Genomic DNA, 21800 nt, shown 5'->3' with positions numbered 1-21800 from the left:
TCTACTGTGAAAATTGCCCATTTATACCCACTCTCCGTTTCCTATTAATTAGCCAGTTTTTGATCCACACGAGGACTTGTCCTTTTATCCCGTGACTATTGAGCTTACTTAGGAGCCTTTGATGAGGAACTTTATCAAAAGCTTTCTGGAAGTCAAGGTAAACAACGTCTATTGGGTTCTCCTTGTCCACATGTTTGTTCACCCCCCTCAAAAAACACTAACAGGTTCGTGAGACAAGATCTTCCCTTACAGAAACCATGTTGAGTCTGCCTCAATAGTTTTTGTTCATGAATGTGCCTTTTCTTAATAATCGTTTCCACCAATTTATGCGGTATCGACGTTAGACTGACTGGCCTGTAATTTCCCAGATCTCCTCTGGAACCCTTTTTAAAGATGGGAGTGACATTAGCTACCTTCCAGTCCTCAGGAATGGAGGCAGATTTTAAGGAAAGATTACATATTTTTGTCAGGAGATCCACAAGTTCACATTGGAGCTCTTTCAGAACTCTCAGATGTATGCCATCAAGGCCTGGTGATTTATCAGTTTTTAAGTTGTCTATCAGTCATAGGACCTCCTCTCTCGTCACCTCAATCTGACTCAGGTCTTTCAACACCCCTCCCGGAATCAGTGGTTCTGGAGTGGGCAAGCACTTCTCATATTCCGCAGTGAAGAGAGAGGCAAAAATTGCATTTAGCTTCTCAGCCATTTCCCCATCATCCTTCAGTACTCCTTTTACCCCTTGGTCATCCAAGGGCCCCACGGTCTCCCTGGTTGTTTTCCTGCTTCTAATGTATTTAAAGAAAGTTTTATTGTTGGTCTTTATGTTTTCTGCAATATGCTCCTCGTGTTCCCTTTTCGCCTTCCTGATCACAGACTTGTATTTCATTTGCCACAGCCTGTGTTCCCTTTTATCAACCTCACTGAGACTAGCTTTCTATCGCTTAAAGGAATCCTTCTTACCTTTTACAGCTTCCATTACTTTGTTTATTAATTATATAGGCCTTTTTCTATACCTATTTGTGCCTTTCCTAACCTGAGGATTGTAGTTTTAAATAGTCTCCAAGCTTCCCCAATGGTCTTGACCCTTTTTACTCAATCTCTTTTTCCCGACTTGAACACATATTGACCTGGGAGCCGGAATAACGTGACAGGCCTACATCATCTGGGAGCTGGAAATAAACATGACGTGTCTATGTGACCTTTGACTGATGTAGGCACGTCGATGACATTGGGGGGGACACTCTGGTTTTTAGGCAAAATTCGATGGTTTGAAGCTAATTGTACCATAGAGTTTTGCCCATAAACCAGAGTGTCACCTCCGATGTCACCAACATGCCCACATCACTTCTGGGTCATGTAGGCATGTCACGTTTATTTCCTGCTTCTTGCCCGTTGGGTGGGTAATCCCCCCCCCGGGGGGGGAATTGTGGAATCCTTGCCCACACCGGGGCTCTGGCATCCCTACATTTGGGTCTTGTCAAAGTCAAATTCGCAAAATTGACAAAATCTTTTTATTTCCTCTGGAAGTGACCATGCTCAGCTAGTGAAGTCTCCAGTATTATTCCAATATGAAATGGCTGAGCAACTATAGCAAAGGTTAGAAACAGCTATTTAAGTAAATATTTCATTTAGCAGAACACAGGTACCTCATTGTATGTTGCAGATAAAACATGCACAACATGGGCAATTAGAAGGTACGAGCTGGTATTACATGAGGTAAGAAGAATGTCACAGCAGCTTAAAAAAAAAGTACTGATTTGGTTTTTTCAAGAAAGAAAAATCATACTGTTTACCGAAGCAGATCTGTTTTCCTCAGTAAGGCTTACACAATGGCTGATTAATTGCTGCTCTGTCTCAACCCCACAACTGTTTTAATAAAAACAGTTTCTGCTACTTTATATTTCCTACATTATTTCCCCTAATTCAGAAACAAAGGATGCTTGAGGTCAGATATATAACTGATGTGCTGTTTCAAGAGTGCACCCTTTTAACACAGTCTCTATATAACCTTCAACATATCTAATTCTTAATGTGGCCAAATCGGGGGATACTTAAATCCAGAGATTGGGGCCACAAACAGACAAGACATACCTGAGAAAAGCCTCAGGTTTGCAGAAAAATCTGAAACCTTAAAAAGGTGTGGTTAACCGCCCCAAAATGATACGACCACCTGTGGCTTTAAGAAACAAAGGTTCCCTGTGGCTGTTTCTTGACAACCACAGCAGTACTGCCAGCCTTCAAGCCTTTGCTTCTGTAACTAAAGGGTGTACATGGGCGGGGTTCCCCCCCCCCGGATAGTTTTGGTCTTTAAGGTAGGATTCATTGGGGCCAGGCCAAGCTGCAACCACTGGGCAACTTGCCGCCATGTGACTTGCATATCTCACCCAGGTCTGGCTGCCTGCTACTGTTGAACAGCAGCCATCTCCCGAAAACCACTGCAGTGTAGTGGTTAGACTTTAAGACTAGGAACTGGGAGACCCAGGTTTAAATCCTCACTCTCCTGTGGTGCTCGCTGCATGACCTTGGGCCAGTCACACATATTATTTGTGCCTGCCTATCTCTGGTTTCCTTGCAGGCCCATAGCTGATCTCTCTACTTACCTCTAAAAAAATGTGTAAGGTAAAGGTAAAGGTTCCCTTGCTCGAAAGCCAGTCGAATCCGACTCTAGGGTTGCGGTGCTCATCTCCGTTTCAAAGCCGAAGAGCCAGCGCTGTCCGAAGACGTTTCCGTGGTCATGTGGCCGGCATGACTAAACACCGAGGTGCATGGAACGCTGTTACCTTCCCACCGAAGTGGTACCTATTTATCTACTTGCAATTTCTTGCTTTCGAACTGCTAGGTTGGCAGGAGCTGGACCTAGAGACGGGAGCTCACTCCGTCATGCGGCACACCCGGGTCTCGAACTGCTGAACTACCGACCTTTCACAGCCTGCAGTTCAGCGTCTTAACCACTTGAGCCACCGCAGCTCCTTAAAAAAAAAATGTGTGCACCTTGGCTATTTAAAGTTTGAGAAATATTGACCTAGCTCTTTAACATCTGAAAGTGGCCCCCCCCACACAAGCCACCCACCCTATCTGCCATTTAATAGGGGAGGTATACTATCTCTTTTCCAATGGCCACCCCCCCACAGGCTACAATAAACTGGCAGACACACATGGATCCATCCCGCAGCACAACTCATTCCCTGCCCCATAGCTTTTTTTTTTTTTTAAGTCTCAGAGAATTTAAGACGTTTTCTTGAGAGAGGTGTAAAACTTAAGCATCTGGCTTTGGATTCACTAGCTTGGCAGGCACAGCTAAATACAAAATCCAGGTTGTTTTCATCAGCTGGAAGAGTGCCAAATCCTTTCATTCACTGAGCCGAGTGGTCTTTAGATCAACGTGTCTAAAGTTCCCTTAAAGTTACTTGCAACACCTTGTTGGCAGTGTTCCCTCTAAGCTGAGTTAGTGTGAGCTAGCTCACAGTTTTTTAGCCTCTGGCTCACACATTTTTGTCTTGGCTCAGGAAGGATGACTCCAGAGCAAACTAATTTATGTAGTAGCCAAATTGCTCACTCACAACTTTAATGCCAGTAGCTCACAAAGCAGAGTTTTTGCTCACAGGACTCCACACTTAGAGGGAACATTGCTTGTTGGACTGATTTCTATTCAGTCTAGCATTCTGTTCCCAACGGAGGCTGGCCAGAGGTCTGTGGAACCTCAAAAACTGAGAAGGAAGAACCCCTTCTGCTGATGCTTTGTCCCTAGCATCTGGTGACCCAGGGGTACACCGCTTTGGGAACACTGCATCTCGAATGCCCAGCAATGCTCCCTCTAAGCTGTGGAGTCTTGTGAACAAAAATTCTACTTTGTGAGGTACCAACATTAAAGTTTTGAGCGAGCAATTTGGCTACTGCATAACTTAGTCTGCTCTGGAGCCATCCTTCTTGAGCTAAGACAAAAAATGTGCGAGCCGGAGGCTGAAAAACTGTGAGCAAGCTCACACTAACTCAGCTTAGAGATAACACCGGTGCCCAGACTCACTTTTACTCCCTGGAAAAATATCAACATGTAGAAACCCAAGCTGTGTCCCCTTACGGGACTCTTGCCTTCTCAAATCACTCATTGTCCCATCTCGCAATCCCTGCATTTTAGCGAATGTGACATTTACAGAACCACTTAGAACCAGGGAGAGAGGAAATGACTGGCAAATCATACTCCGCTGTTGTCCTTATTGACACTTCCTGTCTGAAACTGGACTGTTTTTCTGCTTGAACTACCAGGAAAAAAACAACAACTATACGTGATGTTTTTAAGACAAAGTCAATAATAATCTTTGGCTCCCTTAGGTAAAGGTAAAGGTTTCCCTTGCTCGAAAGCCAGTTGAATCTGACTCTAGGGATGTGGTACTCATCTCCGTTTCCAAGCCGAAGAGCCAGGGCTGTCCAAAGACGTTTCCGTGGTCATGTGGCCGGCATGACTAGATGCCGAGGTGCACGGAATGCTGTTACCTTCCCACCGGAGTGGTACCTATTTATCTACTTGTAATTTCTTGCTTTAAAATGGCAAACAGTAGCTACTGGAGGCGTGGCCTGTAGTCTCTTTCTTGTCTCAATAGTCAGAATGTGAAAGCTAAGGTTGGTAGATGCCATCTTAGAAGATGCACAGAAGTCAAATGCCTTTTGTGATGGCATCTGCTACCGTATTCATAACCAAAAACAAAGACGCATATCTTCACATAAGAACATTTTTAAAATCAATATGCACATTTATGCAAGGCTGTGGTCACACCGGCGGCTTGGCGCGATATGGTGCCACCTCTAATTGAACCGGTTGAAAGTGTTGCGGGGAATATCAGCCACACAGCACACCCTGCTGCGGGTTACCCACGGAGACATGCTGTGGTAAAGCATCCACATTATCGCAGCGCCTCAGCCACGGAGCGCGCGGCCAAAAGAATTTCAGCTTCAGACTGCCAAATCCATTCTGTGCGTGCTCCCCCATGTTCAGACATTCGGCCATGCGCAATGAGTGCGCGAGGAACCAAAAACACCACTTGTGATGCGGTGCCTTTTTAACCCGGCTCCAAGTCGTCTTATGACAGGATAAGTATGGCTGGGGAACCGCCTGACAGATGTGGCTGTCTGACTGCGCCCATTTGATCCGGAGGAGTGGCTGTGTCGGGCCAAACTGCCCGTGCGATCACGGCCCAGATGTAAGCATTTAATTGGCCAAATGTGTGTGTCTAATAGGATAAGGTTTCCTGAATCAAGAGACAGCCCTGTATTCCGTGTTAGTCCCAGGCATGTCAGCTGTTCTATATCACAGTGTTTCAAGACGAAACCATCCCCCCCTCCTCGTTCAGTTGAATTGTTATAATTTCCCAGCATCTGTTCAAATTTATGGTCTACTACTGCTACTTAATGCAATGAAAAATTCCAGGAAAGGTCAAATTCCCATATCCACAGTGATTGATGGAGCTCCTACAGGACTGGGGGGTGGAGAAAAGGAGCCGGGGGTAGGGGTAGGAAAGTCTTTGTACCAAACACACAAATCCTTCTACCACGTATGCAGGAGATGTTTCATCACAAATCCAATCTGACTGTGATACCTCCACATTGATCTTCTTAGGTGGTGTATACCCATATGTTGCCATTCTCCAACCTGAGCCCGGAGCAGAGAGTGGGCTACAAATGTTAAAGACATACAACGAATCTTCCATTGTTTAGGTGAGGCACATGAGCACAGTACCTGTATGCAAACTTCAGAGCAATTATATATATATTTCATTCTGTGCAAATAAAGTACGATTTTATTTGCAACTGGATATCCAAGAGAGGATGAAGAACAAGATGGAAGCAGGAAGTAGGCAAAGGAGGCTACGGATGAGGTGAGGTCGGGATCCAGATCTCCAGATAGTCCTGTGTCATACAGTACTCTGAAGTTGTACGTCAAATTGCCGACTGCCAGAAAGGTATTGAGCTCATGTCCCCCCTCCCCCCTTAAACCAAGAAACGCCCCAAAGGAACGACAACATGAAACAGCAGGTAAATCTTCCTGCACCAACCGACAGTGGAAAGATCAACAGAAGCCGATATCAGCAATCTCGGGAGGATTGGTTCAGAGCTTCTGACACATATCGTTAACGGCAATGCCGGAGGTAAATCACTTACAAAGATGGAGTTAGCATTGCTTTGGATTATGGCTGGATGAAGGAGGGAAAAAAAAATCTAAAAGACGGTGGTGATGGACGCTCTGAAGCCACAGATGCTAAAGACTGCCAAACCAAGAATGGAGAAGTCAAGCGGTTTGGCCGCTTTCGGTTTCGTAGCGTGTGATGAGATGCACACAACGACTCACGTAAGCTCTTGGGGAGGCCGGCCCAACAACCATTTTGAGGGTTTTTTTGCGGACGATACGAGAGCAAAGACAGGAACGGAAAATAAAGCCCAACAGCCAAGCTGATGCATGTGCTTGAGGTGGGAGGAAAGGGGGCTGGTAAGAGGCGGGTGGAAGTGATGATAATTAATGAAGATGGGAAGCAGATCCGGTTATGTCAGCGGGTCAGAGGAGAAAGATCTGAGCCCCTTACATGAGAGAGAGAGAAAAAGAGAAGGCTGACGCGGGGGGGGATTACCACAGCTGTAAGAACATCAAGACTTTAGTATTACAATGCTTTGCAATGTGTGTGAAGAGAGAGAGAGAGAGAGCCTATTTGGAGAACTTTTTAGGATCCTCATCTTAGGATCTCCGGGAGGCCTTTGAGACAAGGATTCCCGAACAAAACACTAGGCAAAACAACTCCTGTCCTGCTTTGCAAACCCACCCCTTATTATATACTAACAAAATGCTGTCCTTGCGATGAGGTGTGTTGACTAAGGACTTCTGTACTGCAATGACCCCCGGAGAGAGGTGTGAACATCTTAGACCCAGAGGGTATCACCATAGGGTCTCTGTCAATGACAGAGTATTAGGGCTAGAGGTCAAGCTTGCCTCCATTGTAATGATGCCCCTCAAGGGTAGAACTTTAGAAACGGATGGTGACCGTTCAATTGTAATGATGCCCCTCAAGGGTAGAACTGGTGACCGTTCGTTTATTTGAGAGGAAGCAAAGGGGTTCACTTGGGGGCACCACTGGCATGAGGACTAACTCAGTTCCATAAATTCGGTGACCCCCAGTCATTAAGAACAAGCATTTTCTCTCTGTATGGCTCCAATCCGGGTTCTGTTCCTTGTCCACACTAGAAGGTGACAGAATCCTTCTTTGGAGGTTTTCATACAGAGGCTAGATGGCCATCTGACTTAGGCAGATCACGAGAGGGAGGGCAGGAAGGGTTGCCTCAGAGCTTAGTTCTTGTGGGCCCTTTCTTACATGCCCAGGGAAATGCAGATCACCACTTTGGGGTCAGGAAGCAATTGGTCTCCAGACCAGTTTGGCTGGAGATGGTTTTCTGGTCATCTTATGGGTGTGGAACAGTGATCACTGTGGGTGTGGGGAGAGGTATTTGTGAATTTCCTGCATTGTGCAGGGGGTTGGACTAGATGACCCTGGAGGTACCTTCCAATTCTATGATTCTATGAATCCTGAACACTGGCTTTTTAATTCAGATGTTATGAAGGAAGCCTGGTGGATGAATAATGTGCAAATGATATCATTCAACCTACAGCCGATTCTCTTCATTGTCTGTAACTGTTCACCCCTTATATTCAGTGAGTACAAAGAAGCATTCCCAACGCTGAGATGAATGGGCCATTCTCGCTCTTGCGACAGACATCTAAAGTGTTGGGTTTGGCTGGGTAACCCTAGAATTACACAAGGGGCTCAAATTAATGGCAGAGGGAACCTTCGGTTTTCAATGTTTTCCTCTCTGACGGTTTTATCTTGTTCAAAATGGGTTGAGCTATAGCCACATGAAACAGTGTGCCGAGCACCTTGCGAAGATTATGCCCCAGAGCATCGTGTGGAGTCTGCCATCTGCACATCCCTTCCAGAGAGGAAAGGAGAGATGGAAAGGGGTTCTCCACAGCTGCACCACACATGTGAAACACTCATTCCTTGGGGATGTGTTAGACAGAACATTTGGAAGAGTTCTAAGCACAACACAAGTTAATTTCGCCCGAATACAAATTTCAGCAACATTGCTGCATTCAGTACTGAGGTTTAATCTGGATGGGCGGGATGAAAAATCAATAAAATAAAAATAAAAAAATTAAAATTTAAGTCAGTGTTGCATTTAATTTGACTATATTTCATGGACCATTGTAAATTTTGATGACAATGGGCAATTTTTAAAATCCGAATTTTCAGTCGACAAATTCTGCTTAAAATGCCAATGTCATGTGGTGGTTAAGAGCGGGCAGACTCTAATTTGGAGAACAGGCTTTGATTCCCCACTCCTCCACATGAAGCATGCTGGTCAGGTGGCCTTGGGCCAGTCACCATTCTCTCTGAACTCTCTCGGCCCCACCTACCTCACAAGGTGCCTGCTGTGGGGAGGGGAAGGGAGTGTGATTGTAAGCCACTTTGAGGCTCCTTAAGATAGAAAAAAGGGGACTATAAAAACCTACTCTTATTTTCCTCCTTCTTTTCATCCCTCCCTAGAAGGGTATGTATTATTTTGTGATCCACTTGGCCTATACTGTGTCATACCATTCGTCTATCAAGGTTAGTGTGGTCTTCTCTGACTGGCAGTGGTTGTCCTGCATTTCAATTTTATTTATTTATCGAAACATTTCTACTCTACTTTTCTTTGTGGTTCAGAGTGGCTTACAAGGCGGCTTCAAGCAGCAGTCTTTCATATTACACACTACCTGATCTCTTTTTTTTTACTGGAGACGTTGGGCTTTGAACCGGGGACCTTTTGGATGCAAGGTGATGCTCCATCCCAGATCCACAGCCCCATCACTAATCTGTCAGGTGATGCATGTGTGGGGGATGGGGGCTTCAGCTGTTACCTTGTACATGTTTAAGCATTTGTTTTAGCTCTACCGTTCATACAGTGGGCTGCCCCCCATCACTAATCTGTCAGGTGATGCATGTATGGGGGATGGGGGCTTCAGCTGTCACCTTTTACATTTTTAAACATTTGTTTTAGCTCTACCTTTCATACAGTGGGCTGCCTAGGTGCTTAACTTTAGCTAAATTCTGCCCTTTGTCTAGTATCCTTGCTATCCTGTGCCTTTGAAAAGTACTGGGTGAGAAATCTGAATGAACATTCAAAGGACATATTACCTACCTAAAGCAGATTCTGTTTGGTAATGTTTCCATAGTGTTATGCTTAATTCAAGTAAACATTATCCAAGCCAGCTTGAGGTCTGAGCACTTTAAACGGGGTGATGCATGAATTATTCAGTTCCGTAGAAACGTACTGTTTGGAGATGAGGTACACATCCTCCAATCCAGTACATATCAGGGAACATCCACTACATGTTTCAAATTGGATATCATGCAGATTAGCCAGATAAAAATGACAAAATCCTGGAATTCGCAAGCACGGCTGCTGTGAACGGTTCCCTGTTTTGATTTTCAGGGGAGCAGAAATCTCTCTCCTCCGCTCAAACGAACTTAAATATGCAAATGCTCATCTTCTTATGGAATTGCTCGCTTGCTGTTATTATTTTTCCTCTCTGTGGCTCGCTTTGGCGCCAGGTTTTCCTCATTAACAGTTATTCCTCCTTCATAGTCAATCAGAGATCACATATGCTAGCATCACACCTAGCCAACTGGCCACACATTGACATCAGGGCCAATGGAGCCAATTTGGAGTGAGGGCAATGGTCTGGGGATGGGAGTTCAGATCACAGATCCTGTAATCGACATGATGAAGCCCCTGAGTTATTTCGGCTGCAAGCCTGACACTTTCCTAAGAGTAAACCCCACTGAATAACCTGGGACTTGCTTCTGAGTAGACCCAGTTAGGATTACTCCCTTATTCAAACAAAATTACCCGTTGCTGTTTTTACTCCTTGGCTGGGAGGGCGGGGTGTAAATTTGATAATAAAAATAAATAAATAAATGTGTTCCTTGTTACTAAGGGGAAAGGAAGCCTATTCATATGGAAGGGAATGCTTCTTGAACTGGGAGAAAATGAAGGGGTAAGAGGGATTCCTTTAAAAATGTGCACAAATATCATTTCCTTTTAGGTCAGCACAATTCAAAATATGCTTGAGAAATGTGCAGATTATCCAGATAACATGCACACTATCCAGCCGTCAGGCTTTGTCTGTAATATATACGGTGAATGCATGTACGATCTGTGTGGTGGGATCCATAACTATACGAGTGACTGGTGTTCCTGTGACTGTCTCTAAACAGGTACTCTCTTTGTGTGAGTCTTGCAGAGAGAGGTACTACTCTGTGCAAGTAAGACATAACTCAGTTTGTTCTAGGGTAAGAGTGTCACACCTATAATGCATTGGATGTACTTCAGGAAACTGTTTGCTAGCATCACAAACTCTCTCTTCTCCCCCCCCCCCCTTTTTTTTGTACCTTTTTACTTTTTTCAGGTTCTTAAACTGGTTTGGAAAGGGCAAATTTCTGCCATTGCTTTATCAACACGGCCCGAATTTGTGAGCAGAAAAATGCACAGGAGATGCAATTCTTTTCCTGGCTATCCCTGAAATATACCGAGCTCTCATTGCAAACGTGAAGCGCTAAAAGAATGGCCACGGCTACATGGAATCCACTACGGAGTGAACGGGAGATGGACTGGGGCTGATTGGTTGGTTGGTTCCTGGCCGTGGAATCACTGCTTGAAAGACCCATGTGATTCGGTTCCCATCCACAATTGAGTTTTTCAGCTTCGTTATGGCACCTACATGTGAGCCACCCGCACAATGGGTAACATTTAAAGGGCTCTGATGAACAAGACGAAGCTTTGACTGAAAGTGACAGTTGGGGAACTGACGTCCGTAAGTATGAGCTTTGGAAGGGTGGCCCTATTGATTTGCGGTAGAGGCGCTAGATTTGAGTCCAGTAAAACCTTAGACACCATGAAAACCTTGAGCATATATAAGCTTTGGAGAGTCAATGCTCCCTTCGTCAGATTCTGACAAAGGGAGCGTTGACTCTTGAAAGCTTATACCTCTTGGGCTGCGATCACACACACTAAATAATGCACTTTCAATCCAGCTTCAATGCACTTTCCAGCTGGATTTTGCCAGTTCACATACTCTTTTGTCCCTATTGCTTTGTGTCCCCACCCTTTCCCACGTGTGTTTTGCTCCCTCTGGGACTACTAGAAAGAGCAAAACACATTGGGGGGGGGGAACCCCTGAAGCAATAGGGACAAACTAGAGACAAAAATGACAGTGCGGAAGTTGGAAAGTGGATTGAAAGTGGATTATTTAGTGTGTCTGATCCTAGCCTTGGTCTCTAAGGTGCCCCCTGGACTCAAATTGAGCTCCCCGAAAGTGTTCGATTATCATGGCATGTTTTAGCACCAACTTGCATTTGAAAACAGCCAGTGGGTCCAAAAATAATGTGTTCTGCAGATGTTCCAAAGCTGCTTAATTTTTTTAAAAAAATATTATTTTGTTTATCCCAGTATTCACTGGACCTGCAGTGAAGGCAATCTTTACCTCCCCCTATTCTTAAAGGGGCCCTTGACACTTACACACAGAGGAAGGAGATTATTGCATCTCCAAGAGGGGGGGGGAAAGCGGATTTACGAGGAGCCCATTGACAAAAATCTCCAACTAATTTATAATATTTACAACTTGGCACTGGGTTCCTAGATTATAAAAATGCATTTTGGAAGGATGGCTACTTATTTAACTGGTGGAGCAGAAACCAAAAGGGAACGGGGGGGGGGAAGGGGAGCGGGGGGGGGGATCTAAGTGTTTTTATAGATTAAATTGGCAAATGGCAGGCCAGAAATTAAGCCAGGCTCATTATTAGCCCCATTACCCAGGATTCCCCTCTTTCTGTGCTTCTCTGGCACTCACCCCTAGGCATGGAGCGCAGACAGTCTGGGGGCACCTAAGAAGACAGCTCTGATAAGGCCTTGGGGACAGATCCGGTTGGTCAGCCATGTCGGTTTGAAGCAGTCCAACAAATTTAGAGTCCAGTGGCACCTTTGAGACCAACAAAGGTTTATTCAAGGTATGAGCTTCCGTGTGTCATGCACACTCTATCAAAAACGTTAGAATGGCAGGCAAGGTTCAAACTTAGAGCCAGAGAATGAACAGCAAATTAACATGCGACTGTGATGACGATCAAGATAGGCAAAGTGGCATTAAATAACAAGCTAAGGTTATAAGGTCAACAGTTGTAAAGCAATAAATATGTCAGACTTTCAGATAAATCAATAAACATGTCAAACTGTCAAAATAGGTCAAACTGTTGACCTTATAACCTTAACTTGTTCTTTAGTCACATATCTTGATTGTCATCCTGTTGCTTGTTAATTTGCTGTCTATTCTCTGGCTCTAAGTTTGAACCTTGCCTGCCATTCTACGTATTTGATCAAGTGTGCGTGCACACGGAAGCTCATTCCTTGAACAAACCTTTGTTGGTTTTAAAGGTGCCACTGGACTCTAAATTTGTTGGCTTTGGGGACAGTTCATTGAGAGGAGTAAAGACATCTCATAGTAGCTGAGGGCAAGATTGTGTCCCAGATTCTCCTTCTGGTCACTCAGGGTTGCCAAGCACTGCCTGGCAACCAGTGGGAGGGCTGGGGGGAGGTATGGGAGGGGTGCAATGTCTGCTGTTGGGCCATGCCACTTCCGATAAAAAAGAGGAAGTGACAGGGGGCTCAGCAATTGCTGGGAACTCTATGGTTTTACCATAGAGTTGCTGGTAATTCCTAGAGGTACCCAACATCACTTTGGGATTTTTGACTGAAGTGTCATGGCATCATACGTGACACTGTGGTTTAATTTTTCTCTTTCCCCCTGCCGATAAGAGAGGTGGTGGGCAACGGAAGCAGAGGGTAGAGGGTCCCCCACCTCTTCTGAGGGAATGTGACCCCTAAGGTCGTTCTGGAAAAGGAGGGAGGCACTGATCCTTCAGCCTTTGCTAAATGCAAAAACGTAAGAATTGCTGACCAGGGCCGAAATGTCTGGATCAACAGGGGTGGGGTTTTTTTTTTAAAGCAAATAGGGATTTTGTTTATGAATAGCTACAGAACTTCATCTCTTCAATACATTGTCACCCTCCAAAGGGGTGGGGGGTGGGGATCTGCAAGGATAATGAATGGGACACGCAGAGATTAAGAGAGTTGGCTTACCCCAGAGACAATAAGTTCTCCTCCCAAGTTCTGGACTTCGGCCTTCACCTTGCTACAGATATTAAGCTGGTGGCAGTAAAGAGCAATGCGCTGGAGGTACGCTAACAGATCTTGTTTACAGGCCGAATCGGGGCACTACAAATAAAAAGAGAGAGAGAGAGAGAGAGAGAGAGAGAGAGAAACACAAAAGTGATGTGATTTATTACAATCTGAAGTCGATATACTAGCAACAGCCGCGCACTGCTGTATTAGAGGCATTCATTTTGTTTAACCCTTTGGCAACACGTTTAATCAAGGCCAGTTTTCCTCCCTGGCAAAATGACTGTATGTTAAAGCACAGAGGGACACAATGGCTAAAAAAAGATCACCAGCAGCAGTGTTTGTCACTTACCTGATGAGCTGTAAAGCAGACGGAATAATCTCTATTGCTGTTTCCTGAGGACATTGCTCGATTTGCACTAAACATAAGGCTTTACTGAGGCGTAATGCACATTCTTTATAGCACAGTAAGGACTACATTTACAAGAGATCTTTCAGGTCTGCAAACCATTAATAAGGGGGAAATGAAGCACGTTCTGTCGTTCTTGTTTTTTACTAGCAAATGACAGTTTTGCTCCAATAGCAGAACGCCACTGGCAGCGCTCTGGCGGCACACGGTTGAAATCGGAAAGGCATGGGTGCCATTAAGTTTGAGCAAACCAAATGAATGCTGGGAAGTAGCACGATAGGTATAATAAAAGGCTTAATTTGATGGGTTGATTGATTTAGAGAAGAGGAGGAAGAAGAAGAAATTGTTTTTATACCCCACTCTTCCCTATCCTAAGGCGACTCAGAGCAACTTACAATCCCTTTCCCTTCCCCTCTCCACAGCAGACACCCTGTGAGGTAGGCGGGGCTGAGAGAGCTCTTTTGAGAACTGCCCTTGAGAAAACAGCTCTGAGAGAACTTGAGACTGACCCAAGATCACACCAGCAGCTGCATGTGGAGGAGTGGGGAAATCAAACCCGGTTCTCCCAGATCAGAGTCCACACTCCTGACCCCTACACCCAACTGGCCCCTTTATATACTCCTTCCTCCTCCACTGGGACCCAAAGCGGCTTACACTGATCTGTTCTCCTCCATTTTAGCCCCACAACAATGATGTGACGTAGGCTGGGCCGAGAGGGTGTGACTTGACCCAAGGTCACCCAGCAAGCTTCCATGACAGACTGGGGCTTGCACCCCAGGTCTCCCAGATCCTAATCCAATACTAAACCCTGGGAGGGCAGGGGGAGGACAATGACAACAGCCTCGCTAACAAGAGACGGCCTGCCATTTCCTTTTTTTAAAACATTTTATTGGTGGAATATTATAACAAGATCAACATTAAAACAATATTTTCAACCCATATCCATTTCTTTAACCCCCACCCCCTCTTCTGGCTTCCCGCAGTGGTCCCACCCCCTCCCCTTACATCTCCTCTTCTAATTCTCTCATCTCTACACATCAACAATTAAGATTGATTAGTAACCTTTTCTTTCACATATTTCTTTATCAAATATTTCACAGTCTATCGATTATTTTTAATAATTATCAAAACAAAATAGATTATTCTTCGCATCCCAATCTTTCTCCAGATATTCTTTAAAGTCCATCCAATCCGCCATAAACTCCTCTGGATCTTTATTGTTCAATTTCCTTGTCAATTTATCCATTTCAACTATAAAAAGTAACTTTTTGATCCATTCCCAGATTTCAGGCACTCTTTCTTGTTAGACGGCCTGCCATTTCCCACCAACAATCCAGTAAAGAACAACGCACAGCTTTAACAGTATCAGTTGCACCCAAAGGACGCTGTTTTCTGTAAGGCAACCCAATGAAATCTGGCAAAGAGAGCTGATTCTCACTGCTGGATGTTTGGCATCAAAGGGGAAGAATGGAAGGAGGAGGAGGAGGGCAGGAAGGGCTGCCTCAGTGCTTAATTCTTATGGCCCTTTCTTACATGCCCAGGCAGGGCCGGCTCGCCTACTAGGCGAACTAGGCCTTCGCCTAGAGCACGAGCCGGCCGTCAGGGCGCAGGAGGAGAGGCAGGGGCACCGGAGGACACAGACGGCAGCGTGGGCAGAGCGCTCCAGCCGCCGCAGCATGGCCAGAACCTTCGCCCGCGCCCTGGCCGCCCGCAAGTCCGCCGGCCTCCTAGCCCTGTTGGGCGCCGCTGGCTCACTCACCGCCGGCCTCCTGCTCTCCCGAGGAGACTCGGCCGTGGGCGCTGCCGCGGCTCAGCAACGCCTCTACCCGGCCAGGTAGGACTCCCCCGGCCCCCCTCCGCGGCCAGACCCACCCGTGAGGGGGGAGGCGGCCGGCCGGTTGCCTGCCTGGCATTCCGACGGTGCCCGGGCGCCCCTAGCTGACCGGGGCGGGGGGGCGCGACGGAGCCAGGTTGTGTGTGTGTGGGAGAGCTCCCAGCTCCCGCCTGCCCTGCAGAATGCAACTCCCAGCTCCATGAATGCCCCGCAGCCGCAGGGGCTGGCCGGGCGTCCTCTGCTCGCGCCCCGCTCCTCTCCCTTCCGCACCGCCGCTGCAGCAGCCGGGGGAGGGAGGCCGGCCGGGGGCAGGAGTGGCCCTTATTCAGCACGGCGCTTTCCTCCCCCCCACCGCCGCCGCCTTCTTCCTCAGCCTCTTCTGCCCGGCGGCGGCGGCGAGGAGGAGGGCCAGGGACGCCCAGACTTCCCCCACACACACACACACCGCCCGGCGCCTCAGGAGTGCTGCGCAGCGGCAGCAGCCGCAGCAGCAGCTGGGGAAGCGAGGCCGACCGGGGAGGGGGCAGGAGTCGCCCTTCTCCGGCGCGGCGCTTTCATCCCGCCGCCACCACCGCCTTCTTCTTCTTCTTCTTCCTCGGCCTCCTGCCCGGTGGCGGTGGCGGCGGCGGCGGTGGGGGGGCGGGGATGCCCAGACCCTCCCACACACACACACCGCCCACGTCTCCAGGCCCCGCCGGGAGGGTGGCATCTGCGCTCGCCTAGAGCGCAGGCCAACCTCGGGCCGGCCCTGTGCCCAGGGAAATGCTGATTGCCACTTTGGGGTCAGGGAGCATTGGAGTTGGTTTCAAAGTTCCTATCGCAGGCCAGGCCCACCAGAGTGGGATAAATATGACTGCGTTAAATTGTTACTAACTGGGAAAACGTCGCTTTGGGATTCGCACATGAAAAGATGTGGCAGCGATTGGACAGGAAGCGGAGAGAGAGCAGCCAGTTTTCCGGCAGCATCCTGTGTACAGAGAAGATTAACCTTAACCATCCCTGAGAATTCTCAAGATGCTGGCTCTGTTGACTTAGGGGAGGGGAGGGGGGGAATATGCAATGCCGTTGCTGTCAGGGCACCCTCCGGTAGGTCCATTATGCTGCAAAGATCAATCTGAGCTCTGCTTCCCCCTTGACGCTAGTGTGTATGGTAGGCCGGTGTTCCCTCTAAGCTGAGTTAGTGTGAGCTAGCTCACAGATTTTTTTAGCCTCTGGCTCACGCATTTCTGTCTCCGCTCAGGAAGGAGGGCTCCAGAGCAGACTAGTTGATGCAGCAGCCAAATCGCTCGCTCACCGCTCTAATACCAGTCGCTCACAGAAGTAGGATTTTCGCTCACAAGACCCCACAGCTTAGAGGGAACACTGTCAGCTCCCCGGTCTTGTCTTGTTGCTCTGAGCTCTTCTTTTTGTGCTGCGTCCAGGAATCAGGCAGACGTCTTAACTGAATAACTGTCAGAAGCAGCGATGGAGGGTCACAGAGTAGACTTTTTGCTCACAAGACTCCACAGCTTAGAGGGAGCATTGGCAGCCCTCACCTATCAGAACCATGGCTTGCCCAAGGTCATCCAGCCAGGTGCAAGTGGAGGAGTGGGGAATCAAACCCGGTTCTCCCAGATTAGAGTCCGCGCACTTAACCACTACACCAAACGGAAGGGAATTTGTTTCCAATGGCCCCTGCCCAGTTCTACGTTTTGGTGCCATAATGAATTGTCCCTTTCCAGCTCTCTAATACAGCTCCTATACACTGGAGGTGTGTGAACTGGACCTTTTCCTAAAGAAAAGTCTGAGGAAAACCAGCTAGTTTTAAGCTACACAAAGACCAAAGGAGACTTCCTCCTTGTGGGATGAAAGTTGACAAGAAGACTCATGAATACCAGCCCACGTTTCCTACAAAGGAGAGGTAATCGGAACGCCGAGCACATCACCCTAAAGTCTGGGCAAAATGCTTCACGGCTTGGCGCTGCCAGGCAAATCCCTTTCGAGAGCAACGATGAAATTACCTGATCAGCCACCGCGCGAGCCAATTTGTCCATTCTCGAGCCAGCTTCGGCAATCTTCTTGGCAGCATTAATGACGTCGGATGTATTCTTCAATGGTCCTTTACCCCTAGAACACACAAGGTAATTACGGTGGCATCTAATTAAATTATAAAAAATAAACAACGTTAGGATCCCGCAGAAGGGTTTTCATATTTTCCTTCTCCCCGCCTTCCCCGTTTAAAGGGTTGCACTCTGAATGCCTTCCCAACGACATCACCTTTAAACTACTTATTATAGCATAGCATGATTTGTGTGTGTGTGTGTGTTTTAATAGGGAATGGCTGGGTTTCCGTGTATGCTCCAAAATGCTTTGCCAGCATTCTCTTTGATTTTGCCTCCAAGCTTGTGAACTATACTTAACAGTATGTGCATTTTTAAGTGCTCATTAAGACGACATCCCCGGGGGAATGCAAAACTTTTTTTAAAAATTCAGTTATTCCCCATGCAGTGTTTACAGCAACAGCTATTGCAACTGATGGAAAAAGTGGTGGTATGGGGGGGGCAGATTTCCATGGGAGGGAGTGGGGCAGGGAACAGGATTCACAGCAGAAGAAGAAGAAGAAGAAGAGATTGGATTTATACCCCGCCCTTCACTACCCAAAGGAGTCTCAGAGTGGCTTACAAGCTCCTTTCCCTTCCCCTCCCCACAACAGACACCCTGTGAGGTAGAAGAAGAAGAGATTGGATTTATACCCCGCCCTTCACTACCCAAAGGAGTCTCAGAGTGGCTTACAAGCTCCTTTCCCTTCCCCTCCCCACAACAGACACCCTGTGAGGTAGAAGAAGAAGAGATTGGATTTATACCCCGCCCTTCACTACCCAAAGGAGTCTCAGAGTGGCTTACAAGCTCCTTTCCCTTCCCCTCCCCACAACAGACACCCTGTGAGGTAGAAGAAGAAGAGATTGGATTTATACCCCGCCCTTCACTACCCAAAGGAGTCTCAGAGTGGCTTACAAGCTCCTTTCCCTTCCCCTCCCCACAACAGACACCCTGTGAGGTAGAAGAAGAAGAGATTGGATTTATACCCCGCCCTTCACTACCCAAAGGTGTCTCAGAGCAGCTTACAAATTCCTTTCCCTTTCCCTCCCCATTTTGCATTTTGACTATAGCTGTATATTTATTGCACTGTATTTATACTGTTGTTATACTTAGGTTAAAGCACATTTATAGACTTTGTAATTATATGTGGTGGCTCAAGTGGTTAAGATGCTGAATTGCAGACGGTAGTTCAGCCGTTCAAGACCCAAGTGCCGCATGACGGAGTGAGCTCCCGTCTCTGGTCCCAGCTCCTGCCAACCTAGCAGTTCGAAAGCAAGAAATTGCAAGTAGATAAATAGGTACCACTTCGGTGGGAAGGTAACAGCGTTCCGTGCGCCTCGGCGTCAAGTCATGCCGGCCACATGACCATGGAAATGTCTTTGGACAGTGTTGGCTCTTCGGCTTGGAAACGGAGATGAGCACCGCATCCCTAGAGTTGGATTTGACTGGCTTTCGAGCAAGGGAAATCTTTACCTTTACTATTTATTTATTACATAATTTTACATGACATAATTGTGTTTGGGTTTACTACTCATAGCTGTGTCCCCCGTTTACATAACCTCCTTAAGATCAACAGTGAGGGGGCAAGGCACACCTCTTGGGGGAGGTTGTTCCATAATAATAATAATAATTCTGGGCCTACCATGGTCTACCTTGTAGGGTTGCTGTGAGGATTAAAAGGGAAGAGAGGACAGTAATGTAAGTGACTTTTGGTCTCCATTGGGGAGAAAGGTGGGGTATAAGTGCGTGGACTCTAATCTGGGAGAACCGGGTTTGATTCCCCACTCCTCCACTTGCACCTGCTGATGTGACCTTGGGTCAGTCACAAGCTCTGGCACAGCTGTTCCTGAAAGAGCAGTTTGTGTCAGAGTTCTCTCAGCCCCACCCATCTCACAGGGTGTCTGTTGTGGGGAGGGGAAGGGAAAGGAGTTTGTAAGCCGCTCTGAGACTCCCAAGTGAAGGGCGGGATATAAATCCAATCTCTTCTTCTTCGATAAATTAAGGAAATAAATAATTAATAAAGCCGAAGACTGGAGGGGCAGGTAAAAGAAAGGTTGGTTGTTGAGTGGAAAAGGGGGAAGGAAGCAGGGAGAGAGGAGTAGATATAGGGGCTGAGAGGTGGAGAGAAAGAAGAAAAAGTATGGGGAAGCAGGCGCAGGGGGAAATGATGAGTCCTTGCAGGTTCCCTGCTTGCATTTTCTGATCTTCGGTTTTCTCCGATGCGGGGCATCAGGCAACACGCTCTCTCAGCCAGTGCTGTAAACAGATACTCACCAAAACCAAACCCTACTCTGCAGAGCAATGGTCAGAGTGGATCCCCTGCTCCGATGTGTTCCCAGGCAGAAAGCTGGACTCCCCTTCAGTTCCTTGCTTCGGCTTGAACCACGTACAATCGTGCCGTTCAATTGTTCCCGTAATGCATGGGAAGGAGTAACAGTCATGCTCCTAACCACGAATTAATTTAGCATAATGATAGTTGGGGTGGTATAATAAAAAGATACAGGGAGAGAACATTGGATGGACCCTTAGAGATCAGAGTGCAACCTTTGTAAGCAGAGGCAGCATGTCTCTGAGTACCGACTGCTGAACTTCATTATTATGCCCCTGCTCATAAACCTTTCCGAGACAGGGGGGCGATATTACCGTGACAATTCTTGTACATTTTGCCTTTGATCTCCTTGGCATTCAAAATTACATAAGTGGAGTTCCCGCCATTATAGCTGATTGCCGGTGTAAAGAAATGCATTTTTTTTTTCCTTAGGAGGCTTGAAATTAGCAAAACCTAAACTCTTGAGTTGGTTGTTTTGTTTTTTTTAAAATCTCTCTGGGCAGAGAACAGGGAGGAAGGGAGGAAGTAAATTCAATTGTTTTCCAGATTACCTCGGCCCACCTTCATACAAATGCTAATAGGTTAGACAATGGGATAGTCTCTCTCCCCCCCCCCCAAAAAAAGCAGGGAACAGAGACTTAGAGGTGTTAAATACTAGAGAGGCTTCAGGAAGGAGTTGCTGAAGAATCTCCAGGAAAAGCTTTTCTGGCCCAGCCTGACCTGGTCAGTGGGTGGGGAAAAGAGAGGTGATGAAACTCCTAGAGGCAATGAGGCAGCTGCTTTGGTGCTGAGCCCATCAGAGCAGATGGAACTCTTAACTGAGGTCTGGAGGAGGCAGCCATTAACCATGCACTGGCCTGAAGAACTGGAGGAAGCTGCAAGGCCACGGAGACTCTGTAGAGATCTATAGCATCCTAAGCTAAGGAGCCTGTCCTATATTTTAACATCTGAAAGGTCATATATTGAGAAAGGGACAAAGGAACTGTGTTTTACCCATTCCTTTTGAATCCCTTGCTCAGTCTGGTGCTGTGCTAAAAGTATGCTTGTGAACATTTTCTTTTAAATAAATACTTTATAACTTTTGATGCTGGTAGTGGCTCTCTGTACCAGATAGACCCCCACCATCTTGGACATGCTATTTTAAAAGGAGCGCCAGGGGGAAGCCAGTTAGTTGGCAAGTGGCTGTTCCTCCAGGGGCACACAAGGCAGTAAAAGGTTTCCGTGGTGACCAGGCACTGGGCAGTGGGAGACACAGAGGCAAGGCCTCAGAGTCAGAACTTGGAAGTGGATCTGGGAGTCCTTACAAGGTCAGGTGGTGGCAGTGGTGGCAGTGGTTACCCAAGTTACTTTTTTCCCACAATAGAGAACAATGAAGGGGATGGGGCAACCTGTTTGGGGGCCCGTAGAATTGGACCCCCTGGTCCAATGTTCTTAAAACTTGGTTGGTATCTTGTGGAGAGGCTCCAGCAGCTACCCTGTGAGATTGGAGCCTCTCCCTCAAACCAACTCCCCTTCAGCCCACTAGAATATACCCTATGTTTTTGCCTTTGACTTCAATGACCCATAGGATATAATGGGGCCGAAATTGACATTCGTCTGGCTGAAAGACTCCCCAATTGGCTGGTACTGCCGAAATTGACACGCGGGAGTCTTTCTGCCGGCCAAAATTGATTCTGCCCGATTCGGCCGCCAGTCCAGGACGGAGCCTGTGGGGCTGCTGACAGGTGGGGAAGTTGTGGGGCCTAGGTAGGAAGTCGGGGGGCCGGGCCCCAAAATGCTTCAATGTAGCTACGGGCCTGAAGCAGAGGCTAGATGGCCACCTGACAGCAATGCTGTTTCTGTGGACTTAGGCAGGTCATGAGAGGGAGGGCAGGAAGGGTTGCATCAGGGCTTAGTTCTC

At 47.2% G+C, this 21800-nt stretch overlaps 1 protein-coding gene across 1 annotated transcript in view; it reads right to left on the bottom strand.

Annotated features, from left to right (window-relative positions):
- The window catches only part of LOC107121324 (catenin alpha-2-like), a gene marked incomplete at its 5' end in the record, with an annotated part of 57617 nt that overhangs the window by 34836 nt on the left and 981 nt on the right, over positions 1–21800 (bottom strand). Inside the window, 2 exons of the mRNA XM_015424235.1 lie at positions 13211–13345; positions 17493–17598. Of these exons, the coding sequence (XP_015279721.1) occupies positions 13211–13345; positions 17493–17598 (241 nt within the window). The remainder of the gene's footprint in view (positions 1–13210; positions 13346–17492; positions 17599–21800) is intronic.

This window comes from Gekko japonicus, unplaced genomic scaffold (genome assembly GCF_001447785.1).
Source record: "Gekko japonicus isolate JY-2015 unplaced genomic scaffold, Gekko_japonicus_V1.1 scaffold1942, whole genome shotgun sequence".
NCBI lineage: Eukaryota > Metazoa > Chordata > Lepidosauria > Squamata > Gekkonidae > Gekko > Gekko japonicus.
The sequence above is the reverse complement of the archived record's forward strand: the minus strand, read 5'-3'. Positions and strand labels throughout refer to the sequence as shown.